The sequence below is a fragment of the Stenella coeruleoalba genome (genome assembly GCF_951394435.1).
Source record: "Stenella coeruleoalba genome assembly, chromosome: 3".
Taxonomy (NCBI): domain Eukaryota; kingdom Metazoa; phylum Chordata; class Mammalia; order Artiodactyla; family Delphinidae; genus Stenella; species Stenella coeruleoalba.
This window is the reverse complement of record NC_137148.1, coordinates 166,887,232-166,905,536: the sequence shown is the minus strand read 5'-3', so window position 1 is coordinate 166,905,536 and position 18,305 is coordinate 166,887,232. Positions and strand designations below refer to the sequence as shown.

General features: G+C 46.1%; 1 protein-coding gene across 1 annotated transcript; it reads left to right on the top strand.

Moving 5' to 3' along the window:
- The first annotated feature begins 5,648 nt into the window (after positions 1 to 5,648).
- QTRT1 (queuine tRNA-ribosyltransferase catalytic subunit 1) lies at positions 5,649 to 17,657 on the top strand. Its single transcript, XM_079915638.1, has 10 exons — positions 5,649 to 5,917; positions 6,160 to 6,228; positions 6,324 to 6,462; positions 12,820 to 12,898; positions 13,045 to 13,160; positions 16,313 to 16,451; positions 16,685 to 16,760; positions 16,863 to 16,972; positions 17,060 to 17,147; positions 17,237 to 17,657. The coding sequence occupies exons 1-10, from the start codon at positions 5,675 to 5,677 to the stop codon at positions 17,387 to 17,389; spliced, it is 1,212 nt and encodes a 403-aa protein (XP_079771764.1). The 5' UTR covers positions 5,649 to 5,674; the 3' UTR covers positions 17,390 to 17,657.
- Positions 17,658 to 18,305: the final 648 nt, after the last annotated feature.

Genomic DNA, 18,305 nt, shown 5'->3' with positions numbered 1-18,305 from the left:
ACCAAACACACAAAACAAAAGCTGGGGACTTCCCTGGTGGTGCAGTGGTAAAGAATCTGCCTTACAACACAGGGGACGCTTCGATCCCTCGTCAGGGAACTAAGACCCCACATGCCGTGGGGCAACTAAGTCTGTGCCACAACTACTGAGCTCGCATGCCTCAACTAGAGAGCCCGAGTGCCGCAAACTACAGAGCCCATGCGCTCTGGAGCCTGTGCACCACAACGAAGAGCCTGCGTGCTACAACAAAAGATCCTGCATGCCTCAACGAAGATCCCGCATGCTGCAACTAAGACCGGACACAGCCAAAAATAAATAAATAAATAAATGATGAATAAATCTTTAAAAACAAAAACTGAAGAGTTCACAAGTCCATTGACTGAGAAATTATAAGTACATCGTGGTATATTTATACCAATACATAAAAAAGAAATGAATGGATCACAGCTACATACAACACAAATGAATTTTACAAACATACTTGTAAGGAACATTAAACAAATCACAGGGACTAGATGTGGCATAATATGATTTTATTAGTGGAATAGCTGTGGGACAGACGGCAATTTCTCCCATACCTCCTTTTTGCTATTGAGTTAAAAAAAAAACTACTATGAAACTTATACTAGAGTAAGTTGTAAGGGTTTTGAAATTTTTAGACAATTCCATGAGTCAGTGATCCATGACTAGTGGAAAATGACAGTTCAAACACTCTGTTAGTCTATGAAAGATTCCAGAAGATTAAAAAAAAAAACCTCCACCATTAGTATATTGAGATGAATCAACCCTAAACAAGACAACTGCAACAATAAAGTACATATTTTCTTTTATATGCTGAAAAATATGTAAGTATAGACAAGAGTGAATACTAAGGACTTCTCTGGTGCCGCAGTGGTTAAGAATCTGCCTGCCAATGCAGGGGACAGGGGTTCGAGCCCGGGTCGGGGAAGATCCCACATGCCGTGGAGCAATCGAGCCTGTGCGCCGTACTACTGAAGCCCCCCGTGCGTAGAGCCCGTGTCACCGAAATGGGAAGCCACCGAAATGAGAAGCCTGGGCACCGCAACGAAGAGTAGCCCCCCATTCGCCGCAACTAGAGAAAGCCGGTGCGCAGCAACGAAGATCCAACGCAGCAAAAAAAAAAAAAAAAAGAAGAAGGAAAAGAAAAATGAATGCATACTAAACATCACTTAATATTAAGAGGTTAAAAAAAATTAAGAGATGAGAACTATTTACATGGGACAGGCATGGGAAAGATAATTCACAGTATACATTTTATGTGTATTTTTTAAGCATGTATTATCTATTTAAAAAACTTAAATCTATTTAATTAAAATGGAATCATAAGTCAAGTTTATTAAATTCCTGAGTTCTCAAAAACTTCTTTGTATTTCATACATTTTTTGTTAGTGCACACGTTTTATTTACATATATATATTTACCATATACTGTGGTAAAATATAAATTTTACCATTTTAAACTTTTTTCATATTTTCTAAAAGATTTCTTTCCCCCCTTTTATTGAGATATAATTAACATATAATATAACACTGTACTAGTTTAGGTGTACAACATAATGATTTGACATATGTATATACTGCGAATATATTTAATTTTTTAAATGGGAAATAAAAACATAAAAAAATATTAAAAAGGTAATCGATCTCCTGCATGCTAGCTTGAGGAGCTTCACAGATTCACTTCTTAGTGAAATGTGAAAAGTATTATAAAACAATCATTTAAAGTCTCTGGAAATAATCTCAAGGGCATACAGTAAATGAGGAAACAACTATTGAAAAAAATCTATGAGTAAATTCGGCTAGACCAGGGAGCTGGTATTTGATATCTCCTACCTCCCTCCTTTATACCAGTTCAGCGAGATGGAAACTCCAGTCCAGACTGGAGTAACCAGTAGCAGGAGGTTGCTCCCCAGTCGGAGGGCTAACTTCTCAGGAAGGGCAGCAAGTCAGTATTTCTCATTCTACTCACAGCTACCTGTGTTGAGGCTTAGTTACAGACAAGTGCAGCTCTTCAAAGAGAGAATAACTGAGAATTTGCCAAAATTATGGAAAGACCACAATCCTCACATCCAAGAAGTCCAGGGAATCCCAAACAGGATAAATTAAAATTATTAGATACATCATGTGAAATTGCAAACTGGCAAAGATAAAGGAATAATTTTTAAAGGAAACCAGAAAGACAAAAACAGATCTCAAGAAATAGCATTTACATTTACATTACAATATCACTTACTATTTCTTAAGTGATAATAGAAGCCACAAGTGGAATAAATTCAATGTGCTAAGAGAAAATAATTGTCAACCTAGAATTCTATATTCGGTGAAACAATTTTTCAAGCACCAGGGCAAAATAAATTTCTTTTAGGTAAACAGAAATTTAGAAAGTTTATCAACACAGGGTTCTTATTATTGAAAAAAGTGTCAAAGAGGTACTTCTGACAAACAGAAATTGATCTGAGATCTGTGAGTAGAAGTTATAAGCAAAGATATTGCTATATATGTGAATATATTTATAAACATTGATTGCGTAAAACAACAAGAACAACAATAATGCCAAATTTGTGAGGAAAAAAAACCCGGTCAAGATATCAAACACTGGACAGACAAGCCTTCTGAGTTCTGAGTTCAACTGTCTAGAAACCTTAAGTTGATTGGGACCATGGTAAAGGTAAAAATCTATAATTTGTTAAGTATGCCACTTAAAATTGCTAGAGCATCTACCACAAAAATATAAAGTGCACAGAAGTTTCATAAAATAAGAGGGAAAATGAATTGAGAAAATTTTTTTGATTGATTCAAAAGAAGGCAAGAGAGATAGGAAAGAAAAAACAAATATAAGAACCCACAGAAGCTACAAGAATAGAAAGCCTGTAAAAAGATGGTATCAGATCCATTATAAATGTATATTGGTAACCATTATAAATGTAAATCGACTAAACTTATCAATAAAAGGCAAAGATCATTGGAACGGTGGAAAAGTACAAAAATCCAGCTTTTTGTTGTTTTCTAAATATACACAAACGAGACAGAAAATTTCTAAATAGTGGGATATACAAAAATATTTAAGGGTTATCATAACATGAAAGTAATTGGGGAGGTTATTTTATTTTATTATTTATTTATTTATAAAAATATAAAAATATTTATCTATTTATTGGCTGCATAGGGTCTTAATTGCGGCACGTGTGATCTCTCGTTGTGCCTCACGGGCTCTTCGTTGCGGTGAGTGGGCTTCTCTCTAGTTGTGGAGCACTGGCTCCAGAGTGTGTGGGCTCAGTAGTTGCGGCGCACGGGCTTAGTTGCCCCGCGGCATGTGGGTTCTTAGTTCCCTGACCAGGGATCGAACCCTCGTCTCCTGCACTGGAAGGCGGATTCTTAACCACAGGACCACCAGGGAAGTCCCCTGGAGTAGTTTTTTTTTTTTTTTAATTTATTTAACGTATTTATTTTTGGTTGCGTTGGGTCTTCATTGCTGTGTGCGGGCTTTCTCTAGTTGCGGCGAGTGGGGGCTATTCTTCGTTGCGGTGCGGGGGCTTCTCATTGCGGTGACTTCTCTTGTTGCAGATCACGGGCTCTAGGTGCGTGGGCTTCAGTAGTTGTGGCTCGCTAGTTCTAGAGCACAGGCTCAGTAGTTGCAGCACACGGGCTTAGTTGCTCCGTGGCATGTGGGATCTTCCCGGACCAGGGCTCAAACCCATGTGCCCTGCATTGGCAGGTGGATTATTTAATCACTGAGCTACCAGGGAAGTCCCTGGAGTAGTTATTTTAATATCAAATAAAAAGATATACACGGGCTTCCCTGGTGGTGCAGTGGTTGAGAGTCCGCCTGCCGATGCAGGGGACACGGGTTCGTGCCCCGGTCCGGGAAGATCCCACATGCCGCGGAGCGGCTGGGCCCGTGAGCCATGGCCGCTGAGCCTGCGCGTCCGGAGCCTGTGCTCCGCAACGGGAGAGGCCACAACAGTGAGAGGCCCGCGTACCGCAAAAAAAAAAAAAAAAAAAAAAGAATACCATGACCAAGCTGGATTTATTTCAGGAATGGAAATAAAATGTATATAATAAATTAGAAAGTAAATATTATATGATTGGACTTTCTTTTCTTTTCATTGTTTTTTTTTTTTGGCCCCCTCCAAATCACAGCCTGGCCAGTAGTGACACTAATCTCTCCAAACCTTTAGGCCTTTTTTAAGTTCAGTCCCAGAGGTGGAGGGCATGAGCTGGTACTACTGAGAAGGGGAAGACGGAGGTAGGTAGGCAAGCTTGGGAGGACAATCATGAATTCTGCTTTAGACATGTGGAGTTTGGATGTCTACAGATGCCCACTGGGGGTGTCAAGGAGGCATCTCTCAAGAGGAGATGGGAGTTCAGGAGAGAAGACTATGCTGAGAATAAAAATTTGGGTATTGTCAATGTATAGAGGGTTTTTAAAAAAAATTAATTTGTTTATCTTATTCATTTATTTTTGGCTGCTTTGCCTCTTCATTGATGCACGCTGCAGTTCTCTCTAGTTACAACGAGCGGGGGCTACTCTTCGTTGTGGTACAAGGGCTTCTCATTGCGGTGGCTTCTCTTATTGCAGAGCACAAGGCTCTAGGCGCGCAGGCTTCAGTAGTTGTGGCTCGCGGGCTCCAGAGTGCAGGCTCAGTAGTTGCGGTGCATGGACTTAGTTACTCCGTGGCATGTGGGATCTTCCCAGACCAGTGCTGGAACCTGTGTCCCCTGCATTGGCAGGCAGATTCTTAACCACTGTACCACCGGGGAAGTCCTGTATAGAGGTTTTTAAAAGCATCATATCAATTACAGGATATGTGATATACAGTCATCGGTGGTGGAGGGTTTTTAAGATTGGGGGAGTCAGGAGCAACTGACGGTGAAAATATGAGCCAGTGTGGGAATATCAGATGAGTGTTGCTGACAATGGCAATAGCAAGTTCAAAGGCTCTGAGGTGGGCTTCATTGGTGGGCGCTTTCCAGACGTGGACTCAGTGAGGACTCCACCACACTGAGAAACTGGTAGCATTAGCCCAAGGCTTCTAGGTCAGGCTCTTGCTGAGATCAGCCGGGCTTTCGGCGGGTGGTCCCGAAAGGAAGGCTTCTGGGGCAAACGCGCCCTCTGCTGGCCAGGTCAGATATCAGCTCCATTTCCAACCATAAGATTATTAAAGTATTAATATATATCTATACTGTTATTGTTATTATTAGTGGGTTAGGACCCAGGTTGTATCCCTGGTCGGGGAACTAGGATCCCGCAAGCTGAGAGGGGCGGCCAAAAAAAAAATTGACAAAAGATTACGTCAGGCACTGTGTAAAAATCTATATACATCCATCCTGTCATTCAGTATTCGCAACGTCCCTATGTCTAGATACTATTATTCGGCCCATTTGATGGAAGATAAAATTATAGCTAGAGAGGCTTTCACTTCGAGGAATTGTCAGGAACGGGCCTCCAAACCAAGACAATTTTAATGTTTCGCAGCAGTGTGCTGCCTGTGGGAACTAACTGGGCGCAGCGCAGAGACAAGCTCGCAGACGTCCGTTTCCATGGTTCATCTGACGCTCTCCCTAAGCTTCGGCCCGCGTCGCGCGCCACGTGACCTCAGCCAACATGGCGCCGCCCAGGGTGTTCCACGGACCACGTGGTTCCGGCAGGCAAGATGGCGGCAGTTGTCAGCCCGACGTCCCTGGAGTCGGCTCCGCGCATCATGAGACTGGTGGCCGAGTGTAGCCGCTCTAGGGCCCGGGCAGGGGAGCTGCGGCTGCCACATGGGCCGGTGGCTACTCCAGTGTTCATGCCAGTGGGCACGCAGGCCACCATGAAGGGCATCACGGCCGAGCAACTGGACGCGTTGGGCTGCCGCATCTGCCTGGGCAACACCTACCATTTGGGTCTGAGGCCGGTGGGTGGGCTGTGCCCCGGGCTGGGCGGCGGTGAAGCGTGGGGGAGCCCAGGAGATTCCCTAGACCCGGGCACGCCTCCTAAACTCTATCGACAAAACGCATATCGAGAGTCCCGGATGGCTCAGGCCTTGTGCTGGGCGTGAGGAACCAGCGAGGATGGAAGTTGGCCAACCCTGTCGCCCCAATATGAGCCCCAAGGGTTGCCCTCACCCCTAGCCTGACCCTTCTTCCCCCACCCCAGGGCCCTGAGCTGATCCAGAAAGCCCGCGGTCTCCACGGCTTTATGAATTGGCCGCACAACCTGCTGACGGTAAGGCGGGGTCAGCGCCGGGATCCGAGAGCCCTCCTTGGGCGTGGATATTCCCAGTCCCGTTCTTGTCAGCCCTGCGGTGGGGTTTCCCTCAGGACAGCGGCGGCTTCCAGATGGTGTCCCTGGTGTCCCTGTCCGAAGTGACGGAGGAGGGCGTCCGCTTCCGCTCCCCTTACGATGGTGACGAGACCCTTCTGAGCCCCGAGAGATCCGTGGAGATCCAGAACGCGCTGGGTGAGCGGATACCGGGGAGCCGCCCCTTCCCCTGCCTTTCGGAGGTGGAGGTGAGGCGGGCCTGCTCTTTTCGTGCTGCTCGGCTTTGGGCAAGTCACTCCCCCTCCCTGAGCCTCACCTGAGGGGATAGTTCACAAAAATGACGATGTAATGTCAGTAAATCTCTTATCACAATGCCTGACATGTATTAGTAGCTTTTCGTATTATCTTTCTTGTTACTGTTTCTCTTAAATAGTAAATTAGCTGGGCAAAGATATGTTGAAATAATGGGGGCAACAAGGGAGGTATCGGGGAGGCTTTAGACCCCTCCCATCTCCATCAATATCCCCTATTCCTTGATAAGGACAATTAACATTTCTCAATCTCATAAAGTGCTATGGAAACAGGTTCAAAACTTCCCATCTTCCAAACAGACTGGTGCTTTTAGACCCCTCTATGTACAGATTCTGTGGCTTCTGCTTATAGCAATGGGCCTGGGTGCTGGTGCCGTACCATCCGTGGAACTTACAGTCCAAAAGGGAGACAGGCATTGGTGAAAACATCTTAATTAGAAAGGCAGAAAAAAGAGAAAAAAAAAAAACCCAAAAAGCAGTGCAGGTAGAGTGCATTGTATATTTCCATTTGTATTGGGAAAAAAACCCCCAAATCCCAAACACATGATTTGCTTACGGTATCTCAGGAAAGAAAAATAAGAAACTAGTATAGGTTCTCGGAGGGAAGGGAACTGAAGAGCTGGGTAGACAGGGAGCATTTAAATTCTTTTCCTTTTTAAAAAATTGGGATATAATTGACATGCAATAAACCGCACATATTTAAAGTGTACCCTCTGGTACGTTTTGACACATGTATACACCCATGAAACCTTCACCATAATCAAGATAGTGAACATGTCCATCACCCCTAAAGGGTTACTTGTGCCCCTTTGTAATCCTTCCCTTGGTGGGCAAGAGACTTTTCACCAAATATCCTGTTGTATTTTTTTAAATTGGGGGTGCATTTAACATTTTGAATAATTATATATTATTATTAAAATAAGTTATTAGGGAATTCCCTGGTGGTCCAGTGGTTAGGACTCTGTGCTTCCACTGCAGGGGGCACGGGTTCGATCCCTGGTCAGGGAACTAAGATCCTGCAAGCCACATGGTGCAGCCAAAAAAAAAAAAAAAAATTTGTTTTAAAGGCACAAATAGATATAAGGTTGGGACCCTGACTGTGAAGGCCAAGTACATGGGACTTTTGGCATGATTCAGTCTGTAGGCTCAGGGAATGTTGCCCTAGGCCTAAAACCTATATGGATGAGGAGGAATAAACTAGATGTCCAAAGGGGCGAAGTATGTTCTGGAAAGAGGAAGCAACCAGTGCAAAGGACCTGAAGCAGGACCAAGACTGGCATGGCTGGAGCTGAGTGGGTTAGGGGGAGTGTGTGTGTGTGTGTGTGTGTGTGTGTGTGTGTGTGTGTGTGTAGGGTGAGGACAGGGAGGTGTTGGGGACAGGTCCTACAGGACCTTGTGAGTTTTGGTTTGTCCTTTAAAGAAAAAACTTGAACAAGAAAACATTTTGTATATATTTCTATATAAAGATGTGTGCAGGAAACAGTGGTCTTCCCATGCCTATATTCTATCCATCTCTTTCACAAGTCACCACTGTTTCTAGTTTCTTATGTATTCTTCCAGAGTTTATGTAAATACAAGCAAGTTCAAATCTATTCTTATTTTTTCCATGATGAGAGCATGCTATTTATGGCACATTCTTCTGTACCTTGCATTTTTATTAATTTTGGAAAATTTCAAGTGTATACCAAAATAGACACAACCCCATTGACCTGTCACCCAGCTTCAACAATCACCAGGTCACAGCCATTATGTTTCATTAGTATCATAGCCCACTTTGCTTCTCCCATGTTATTTTCTGTGGGAATTTGCCTAAGATTGGTGTTACGTTTCATAGAATTGTCCAGTAAATCCCCCTGGGCCTGGAGTTTTGTTGTGGTAAGGTTTTTAATGATGAATTCGATTTATTTGATGAATTCGATTATAATGATGAATTCGATTATTTATTTTGATTTGGCTATTCAGATTTTGTGTTTCATTTTGGGTCAGATTTGATAAGTTGGATTTTTCAAGGAATTTGGCCATTCCTTGAACTTTATTTCAACTTTCTTGGCATAAAGTTGATCATTAATATTCTCTTATTAACCTCTTAATGTTATAGTGCCTGTAGTGATGTCTCCTTTTTCATTCCTGATGTTAAAAACTTGTGATCTCTTCTTTCTTGGTGTCTGTTACGGGTTTATTGATTTCGAGTTTGTTGATCTTTTCCAAAAACCAACTTCTGGCTTATTCATTTTCTTCATTTGTTGGTTTTCTGTTTTGTTGACTTCTTTGTTTTTTTTTTTTAAATGGCTTTATTGAGATATGATATACAGACAATTCACCCATTTAAAATGTACAGGTTGGGACTTCCCTGGAAGTCCAGTGGTTAAGACTCCATGCTACCAATGCAGTGGGCACAGGTGTGATCCCTGGTCGGGGAACTAAGATCCCACATGCTGCACAGTGTGGCCAAAGATAAAAAAAAAGAAGATCAAAAATAAATAAATAAATAAATATAAAATGTACAGTTCAGTGGTTTTCAGTGTATTCACAGAGTTGTACAACCATCACTACAATCTAATTTCAGAACACTTTTATCACCCCAAAAAGAAATCTTGTATCCATTATCAATCACTCCCTATTCCACCCTCCTCCAGTCCTATGTAATCTACTTTCTGTCTCTATAGATTCGTGTATTCTAGACATTTTATGTAAATGAAATCATACAATAGGAGGTCTTTGTGAATGGCTTCTTTTACTTAACATAATGTTTTTCAGGTTCAGCTATGTTGTAGTATGCATCAGTACTTTATTCCTTTTTATAGCCAAATAACATACTAGTTGATAGAAATGCTTCATTGATTTTATTTTATTTTTTGATAGTTGCAATCTTATGTATCTTGTTTATTTTTAAATTTTTCGCTAGTTTTGCATTGGTTTTCTTTTTCTAGTTTCTTAGTCTCCGTAGATCATCTGTATTATATCAAACCGAATCTCAGACGTCCTACCACTTCACCTCTAAGTATTTTAATTTTTATCTCCAAAACATAGTTTTTTAAAAAAATTTATTCACTATTTTTGGCTGTGTTGGGTTTTCGTTGCTGTGCACGGCTTTCTCTAGTTGCGGTGAGCGTGGGCTACTCTTCGTTGCAGTGCACAGGCTTCTCATTGCAGTGGCTTCTCTTGTTGCGGAGCACGGGCTCTAGGCACGCAGGCTTCAGTAGTTGTGGCTCACGGGCTTTAGTAGTTGTGGCTCGCGGGCTAGAGCGCAGGCTCAGTAGTTGCAGCACACGGGCTTAGTTGCTCCACGGCATGTGGGATCTTCTTTGACCAGGGCTCGAACCCGTGTCCCCTGCATTGGCAGGTGGATTCTTAACCACTGCACCACGAGGGAAGACCCATAGTTCCTTTTTTTTTTTTTAAACATAATCACAATACCATCATCCCACCTACAAACAATTAACAATAATTCATTAACATCATCAAATATCTGGCCAGTGTTCAACGTTCCAGTCATTTCATAAATGTCAGTTTTTCTTACAGTGTGTTTACTTCAGGATCCAAATAATGTGCAGATACTGCAGTTGTTTGAAAGATCTCTTCTCTTTTTTAATATATTATATATATTACATATCATATAGTTTTGCCTTCCAATTCCATTTTTTTTTTAGCAATTTGCTTTTTCTTTTTGCTTCTTTTTTTTCATTAAATTTTTTTTTTTTTTTTTTGGCCGAGCCGAGCAGCTTGTGGGATCTTAGTTCCCCAACCAGGGATGGAATCCATGCCCCCTGCAGTGGAAGCCCAGAGTCGTAATGATTGGACTGCCAGGGGATGCCCCAGCAATTTGCTTCTTCTTTTTTTTAAAAAAGATTTATTTATTTATTTATTTATTTATTTATTTATTGTGGCTGTGTCGGGTCTTAGTTGTGGCACGCAGGATCTTTCGTTGAGGCGCACGGGCTTCTCTATAGTTGTGGTGCACGGGTTCCAGAGCGTGTGGGTTCAGTAGTTGCAGTACACAGGCTCTCTAGTTGTGGTGCGTGGGCTCAGTAGTTGTGGTGCATGGGCTTAGTTGCCCCGCGGCATGTGGGATCTTAGTTCCCTGACCAGGGATCGAACCCACGTCCCCTGAATTGGAAGGCAGATTCTTAACCACTGGACCACCAGGGAAGTCCCAGCAATTTGCTTCTTGAAGAAACTGGTTCCTTTGCCCTATAGTGTTTCACCGGGTCTGAATTTTGCTGGTTGCATCCCCTGGGTGTCGTGTAATAGTTTTCCTCCACCCTCTAGATTTCCTGTAGGTTGGTACTTGGATCTAGAGGTTAGAGCCAGATTCAAGTCCTTCTTCCTTTTGGCAAGAAGTCTTCACAGTGTGTCTGTCCATCAGGGGGCATCTGATGTCTGCCTGTCTCTCCCAGTGAGCTGTCATGCTCCTCCCCAGGAACCATTATTAGGAATTGCAAACCGGTGATGTTCCAATTCTGTCATCCTTTCTTCATTTATTAGCCAGATTACTTCTGTAAAGAGAAACATTTCTCACCTACTCCTGGGAGAGCAAGCAGTTTAGTTCACACAGGAAGAGTGGGATTCATTCTTTTCCCTCATTTACTAGTTTTTATGGGTTGATTACGTAGCATCTTCTAGCAATGATCAACTAATGTTTAGTTTTTTAGGATCACCATGCACTCATGAGTTTAAATGTATTTGATACATTTCAATCAATTGCAGTTAAAATCCTTATTGCTACTCAAATCGCCCCATCTTTGGCTAGTGTGGTACACTGTGCTTTTTTTCTATAATGATACATCTTGGCAATATTTCCTTGCGATTTCTAACCTATAAGTCCACAGTCTCTAATCTGAAATTCTTGTGGCCAGATAGGTGTCAGAATTCAGAATTCTCACATTTTAGAAAGATAATAAAGGGTACATACCATTTATTACACAGTACCTCAATTGAGTCTGGGGCAGTACCCTGTGGTATTACACTTCACTTTTTTTTGTTTTTTTCGGTACACGGGCCTCTCACTCTCGTGGCCTCTCCCGTTGCGGAGCACAGACTCCAGATGCACAGGCTCAGCGGCCACGGCTCACGGGCCCAGCTGCTCCGCGGCATGTGGGATCCTCCCAGACCAGGGAAAGAACCTGTGTCCCCTGAATCGGCAGGCGGACTCTCAACCACTGCGCCACCAGGGAAGCCCACTTCTTTTTTTTCAATTAAAAAAAATTGTGTTAAAATACACATAACATAAAATTTACCATCTTAACCATTTGTTTTTTCTTTTTTTTGGCTGCACTGTGCGGCATGCCGGATCTTAGTTCCCTGACCAGGGATCAAACCCATACCCCCTGCAGTGGAAGTGCAGAGTCTTAACCACTGGACTGCCAGGGAAGTCCCTACACTTCACATTTATTGCATTAACACTTATGAACCTTCACAGTAAATTAGGTTTTTAAAAAGATGACAACTGTTGGGCTTCCTTGGTGGCGCAGTGGTTGAGAGTCCACCTGCCGGTGCAGGGGACGCGGGTTCGTGCCCCAGTCTGGGAGGATCCCGCGAGCCGTGGAGCAGCTGGGCCCGTGGGCCATGGCCGCTGGGCCTGCGCGTCCGGAGCCTGTGCTCCGTGATGGGAGAGGCCACAGCGGTGAGAGGCCCGCGTACCGGAAAAAAAAAAAAAAAAAAGATGACAACTGTCTCAGGTTTTGCTGCCAAATGAGGATGCCATAAGCATAAGAAAAATCCTATGATTTTGAGAAGTTTCTGGATTTTGGAATTGTGGGAAAGAACCTTCCATTAAGGCCTGGACCACGGTTTACTTAACTAGACCCCTGTGACACTTGGACTCCCATCTTGCTATTACCCAACACACTGTGAAGAATCACTTGCTACACATGTCACTTGGTTCTTGAAGGGTAAATCTGCAGAGGTGGGATTTTTGTTTTTGGCTGCACCGCACAGGTTGTGAGGTTTCAGTTCTCCGACCAGGGATTGAACCCGGGCCCTCGGCAGTGAAAGCGCCGAGTCCTAACCACTGGACCGCCAGGGAATCCCTGAGGTGGGATTTTATTCTACAGTAGTACCAGGGCAGGGTTTTAGCTGGGGGGTGGCAAGATCAGATGTGCATTTTGAAAAGCTTCCTCTGGTTGCTGTATAAGCAGATTGGGGGTTAAATGGGAGTCAGCAAGACCTGGAGAGGTACCTGGGGTCCAGCTTGTCCTCAACGTGGGGGCTTTCCCAGTGACTGTGTTCCTGTCTCACTCTCCAGGCTCAGACATCATCATGCAGCTGGATGATGTGGTCAGCAGCACTGTGACAGGGCCACGTGTGGAAGAGGCCATGTACAGGTGTGTGTGTGTGTGTGTGTGTGTGTGTGTGTGTGTGTGTGTGTGTTCGGAGAGGGAGGGGGAGAGGGAGAGGATCCTGGTCCTGCAGCCTTTTCTCCCTACCCCTCACCAAGTCCCTATGGCTTACAACCAGGGTCCTCTTTCAGGTCAATCCGCTGGCTGGACCGGTGCATTGCAGCCCATCAGCGGCCGGACAAACAGAACCTCTTCGCCATCATCCAGGGTGGGCTGGATGCGGATCTCCGGGCCACCTGCCTCGAAGGTAAAGCCATGTGCCAACAGGACCAGGGCTTTTCCATTGCAGAGAGCCCCACGTTGGCCTGGCATGCGATGGTGCTGAGAGAGTTGGAGGTTTTTTTGTTTTTGTTTTTGGCTGTGCTGCGGCTTGTGGGATCTTAGTTCCCCAACCAGGGACTGAACCCAGGCCCTCGGCAGTGAAAGTGTGGAGTCCTAACCACTGGACCGCCAGGGAGTTCCCAAGAGTGATTATTATGTGTTGTTGTTTTTTTTTAATAGTTTCCTTGTTTTTTTTGATGTGGGTTGCTTTGTTTTTGTTTTGTTTTTGTTTTTGTTTTTTTTTGCGGTACGCGGGCCTCTCACTGTTGTGGCCTCTCCCGTTGCGGAGCCCAGGCTCCGGATGCACAGGCTCAACAGCCATGGCTCACGGGCCCAGCTGCTCCGCGGCATGTGGGATCTTCCTAGACCGGGGCACGAACCCGTGTCCGCTGCATCGGCAGGCGGACTCTCAACCACTGCGCCACCAGGGAGGCCCCTGATGTGGGTTGCTTTGAATTTTATTTTTTTCTGATGTTAATATTGCAACACCTGTTTTTATTTATTATTTTTTCTCTCTTTTTAAATTTTTATTTATTTATTTTTTTGGTTGCATTGGGTCTTCATTGCTGCATGCAGGCTTTTTTCTAGTTGTGGCGTGCAAGGGCTACTCTTTGTTGCAGTGCATGCGCTTCTCATTGCGGTGGCTTCTCTTGTTTCAGAGTACAGGCTCTAGGCGCACAGGCTTCAGTAGTTGCAGCATGTGGGCTCAGTAGTTGGGGCGCGTGGGTTCAGTAGTTATGACTTGTGGGCTCTAGAGTGCAGGCTCAGTAGTTGTGCGGCACGGGCTTAGTTGCTCTGCGGCATGTGGGATCTTCCTGGACCAGCAATCGATCCCGTGTCTCCTGCATTGGCAGACAGATTCTTAACCACTCCGCCACCAGGGAAGTCCAAGAGTGGTTATTAATTAACAAAAGAGCACTCTAGGTGGAAGGAACAGCTGAAGCAAAGGCCCTCAGGCAACATGGAGCAGAGTGTGTTTGGAGAATAAAAATTCCAATAGCTATCAATTTTCGGGTGTTCACCAGGCACTATGCCAGACGCTGGTCATGGACTGACCCATTGAGGTTTCATAAAGATCCTGTAAGGTGGGAACTACCAGGTTCCCAAGGTTATAGGAGGGGAAACTGAGGCACAGAGCTGTTAAGTTACTTACACCCAGCCACACAGCGTGCATGTTGCAGAGCTGGAATTTGAACCCAGACCTTGGGCTCTGGAACCTACAGCATTAACAGATACATGGAGCTGCTCCATCCCTGGGGAGTGAGACATGCAGTCAGTCAGGAGCAAGGGGTTGGGCCCGAGGCATTGTGCTGATGGTGGAGGCCCTGGGACAGCACACCGAGGTGCTGGGGAGCCATGGAAGGCTGTTGAGTGGGAGAGTGGGAGAAAAATCCCAGTGAGATAGGAAGCGTAAGGCCCATAGAGGAAGCTGGAGTAGTTGCCCAGGGGGAGGGTGACAGTGAGGCCTGAACCAAGACCGTGGTCATGGAGACAAAGTGGAGGCAGAGATGGGGGCTCAAAGGCAGTGAGGTGTCACGGACAAGACTCTGGGTTCTGGAGTCCACACAGCTGGATCCAACCCCCTGATCTGTTGCCTCACGGCTGTGCATCCTTAGGCTAGTGGTTTGGCCTCTCTGAGCCTCACTTTCTTCCTCTGTAAAATGGGAACATACTCCCAATGTCATGGGATCGAAGTGAGGAATAAATGGGAAAATTTGTTCAAGGTGTCCCACCTGCACCTGGCATCAGTGTATGCTGTTGTGAAGACTGTCCTGTTGTAATTCCTTTTGTCCTCAAACTGCCCACCACCCCCAGTCTCCACCCCCACCCCGGTCCAGTAAGTCTTTTTAATGGAGACCCACAGTCAGAAGTACATTTCGTGTCATGGCTCTGGATGCGTGCACATATATGAGAGTGGAAACCAAGGCTTCCTGAAGCATTTACCATTATACACGAGAGAATCTTTGATACAATATTTTCTATTCTCATTTAAAAAAAAAAACAACAGCAACAACCCTGATCTCATCCCATCAAATCAAATTCATTTCTCAGCCACCTGCAGTTTGACAAGCACTGTCCCGGTGGTGCTTCTCAGTGCTCTGAGTCTCGCCTGCACCAGAACCCCCCAGGCTCTCCCTATGACTGGGTCAGAGTCTGGGGCCAGGGCGGACCTGGGAAGCTGCATTTGAACAACTCATCCCCAGTCGGTTCTGCTGCTCACTCCGGCTTCAAAACCCAGCCCCAGACCAGGCCTGCTTTGTCAATGCTGTGGCCTCCCCCCTAGTTGAACTGGGCAGCTGGGGCCAGAGATAAGTCTTGGTTTTGAGGCTAGACCTGGGTTCGAATCCAGCCTCTGGCATATGTGGCCTGGGGCCAGTGGTTTAAGCTCTGCATGCCTCAACCACAGTGCAGATCTGCAGCTCCTGCCCTGCAATTCTGGAGCCTAATTGCCCACTTCTGTTTTTTCTTTTTCTGGTCTTACTGCGAGGCATGTGGGATCTTAGCTCCCTGACCAGGAATCGAACCTGCACCCCCTGCAGTGGAAGTGCAGATCCCTAACCACTGAACCGCCCAGGAATTCCCCTGCCCACTTCTAATATCCAAAACACGCAAGAATTTGCAATTCATTTGGTGGCAAGATCAGACTTACTGACCCCAGTTTGTTAGGAGTCTTTACACATTTTGTTGTCAAAATGTTACAGCGTTTGATGACAGGCTGTTCTTCAGCATGTAGGATGTTCACTGTTCTAAAACCTAGAAAATTTTGAAACACATCTGGCTTCATCTTAGGTTTCAGCTAAGGGAGTGTGGGCCCTGGGCCTCTCTCCTGAGGATTGAAGAAGAAGCCCTGACATGCAGCAGGCATTCTATAAACGGTAGCTGAGATCACCAGCAGCCCCCAGACACACATACACCGCACATACACTCTCTCTCTCTCTCTCTGTCACATTTTCTTTTCCTGATGGCCTGTGGAGGTCTGGGCAGGGTCTGCCCTGAGGGTGAGGAGGAAGAAGAGGAGGAGACTGTGGCCTATTTCCTTTTTTCTGATCACCGCTGACCTTGCCTCTGCACCCCTAGAGATGACCAAGAGAGACGTGCCAGGCTTCGCCATCGGGGGCCTGAGCGGGGGTGAGAGCAAGGGCCAGTTCTGGAGGATGGTGGCGCTGAGCACCTCAAGGCTGCCTAAGGACAAGCCCCGATACCTGATGGGGGTCGGGTATGTGGAGGAGAGGGGAGATAGCCCTGCCTACGGGGAGGGGATTCCTGGGAACCCCTGCCTCTGGGGGTCGGGGAGGGGGAAGGACACAGCCCTGCTTGGGAGGGAACTGAGGAGGACATGGCCCTCTGCTGGGGGTGGTTCTGAGGGTGCCATTCTTGGGGATGGGGGCCCTGGGTATGTGACCAGGGCTTGAGGTTCTCTGCTCCCCTCCCCCACGGCCCCACCCCCAGCTATGCCACTGATCTGGTGGTCTGCGTGGCTCTCGGATGCGACATGTTTGACTGCGTCTTCCCCACACGGACAGCGGTGAGGCCCTTGGCAGGGGAGAGACCGGAGAGGGATTGCGGGGGCCAAGGAGGGGGGGAAGACCTGGTTGACCCACCTTCCCCTCCCCCTGTCCACCCCCAGCGCTTTGGCTCTGCCCTGGTGCCCACGGGGAACCTGCCGCTGAAGAAGAAACAGTATGAGAAAGACTTCCGCCCCATAGACCCAGAGTGTGCCTGTCCCACCTGCCAAAAGTAGGGGAGGATGGAGCCTGGGGGCAGGGGGAGGGCAGGGAGGGGGGCAGGACCCGGCACTGCTGACCCCCCTCCTTCTGTCCCCAGGCACAGCCGGGCCTTCCTGCACACACTGCTCCATAGCGACAACACCGCGGCCCTGCACCACCTCACTGTCCACAACATCGCCTATCAGGTGGGCCTGTAGCTGGGAGGGGTGAGGCAAGGGGGATGGGGGTCTCCCCTATGCTGGTGGCTGATTGCTGACCCCCCTCCCCACTGCAGCTGCGGCTGATGAGCGCTGTACGCGCCAGCATTGTGGAGAAGCGCTTCCCCGACTTCGTGAGGGACTTTATGTGCACCATGTATGGGGACCCCACCCTCTGTCCCTCCTGGGCCACTGAAGCCCTGGCCTCTGTGGGAATCACACTGGGATGACCCCGCTTGGGGGAGGGAGGGAGGGAGGGGATGGGAGATATTGAAGGATTTTTTTTTTTTTTTAAATTATAACATAGAGTGTGTCCGTGTCTTCTTGGGGAGGTGGCCTGTCTAGGTTCCCTTCCTGGTCTGAGTGTCACTGGGGCCCATGTCACCCCCACCCCCAACTGATAATAACAACAAGTAACCATAGCAGCAGCTGTTATCTGGAAACTGAGCATGTAGGAAGTGCTCAGAGTGGGAGCTGCATTCCTTTCCTGTGGCTCAGGCCCCCCAGCCATCCTGGGGGTGGGGAAACAGGTCCAGAGAGGGGGAAGTCACTTGCCAAGGTCACCATCAAGGAAGAAGCACCTGGGCTCCAAAGCTCTGGTTCTTGACCTTGACTCTTCAGACTTAATCTAGTTGTCAGTAAACACAGTGATAATAACATGTGTGATCTAGAAGGTGCTTATACTGTGCCTGGCACTGTTCTAAATGGTCGTCAAGTGTATTTAATTCTTGCAACTTTATGGTTCCCCATTTTACAGATGAGGAAACTGAGAAATGAAGTCACTTGGTCATTATCACCCAGCAAATAAACAGGCCTAGGATCTAATCCAGATATGGCCAATTACAGAGCTGGTGGTGCTCTTAGAAGCTACAGTTTTTTAAACTGAAAAAGTAACACTTGTAGGATCTACAATTCAAATATCATAATTATCAATTTGTGTATTCTTCCATAAATTTTCCATGTGTACATTTTTTCATGAATGTCAGCATCCTATACATGCAGTTCTGTACCTTGCTTTTTTCCCTTCTCTTAGTGTATCTCAAATTGTTTACACGTCAGTACATGAAAACTTCCTCAATCTTGTTTACAGATGCTGCATAGTATTTATTTAATGAGCTCTATGGATGAGCAGTTAGGGTGTTTCCA

Excerpts from the sequence above, each read along its gene's own strand:
- QTRT1 (XM_079915638.1), top strand. The coding sequence starts at position 5,675 with ATGGCGGCAGTTGTCAGCCCGACGTCCCTGGAGTCGGCTCCGCGCATC. Across the intron at positions 6,229-6,323 it reads GGCCGCACAACCTGCTGACG|GACAGCGGCGGCTTCCAGAT; the intron begins GTAAGGCGGGGT and ends GGTTTCCCTCAG. Across the intron at positions 13,161-16,312 it reads CCGGGCCACCTGCCTCGAAG|AGATGACCAAGAGAGACGTG; the intron begins GTAAAGCCATGT and ends CTGCACCCCTAG.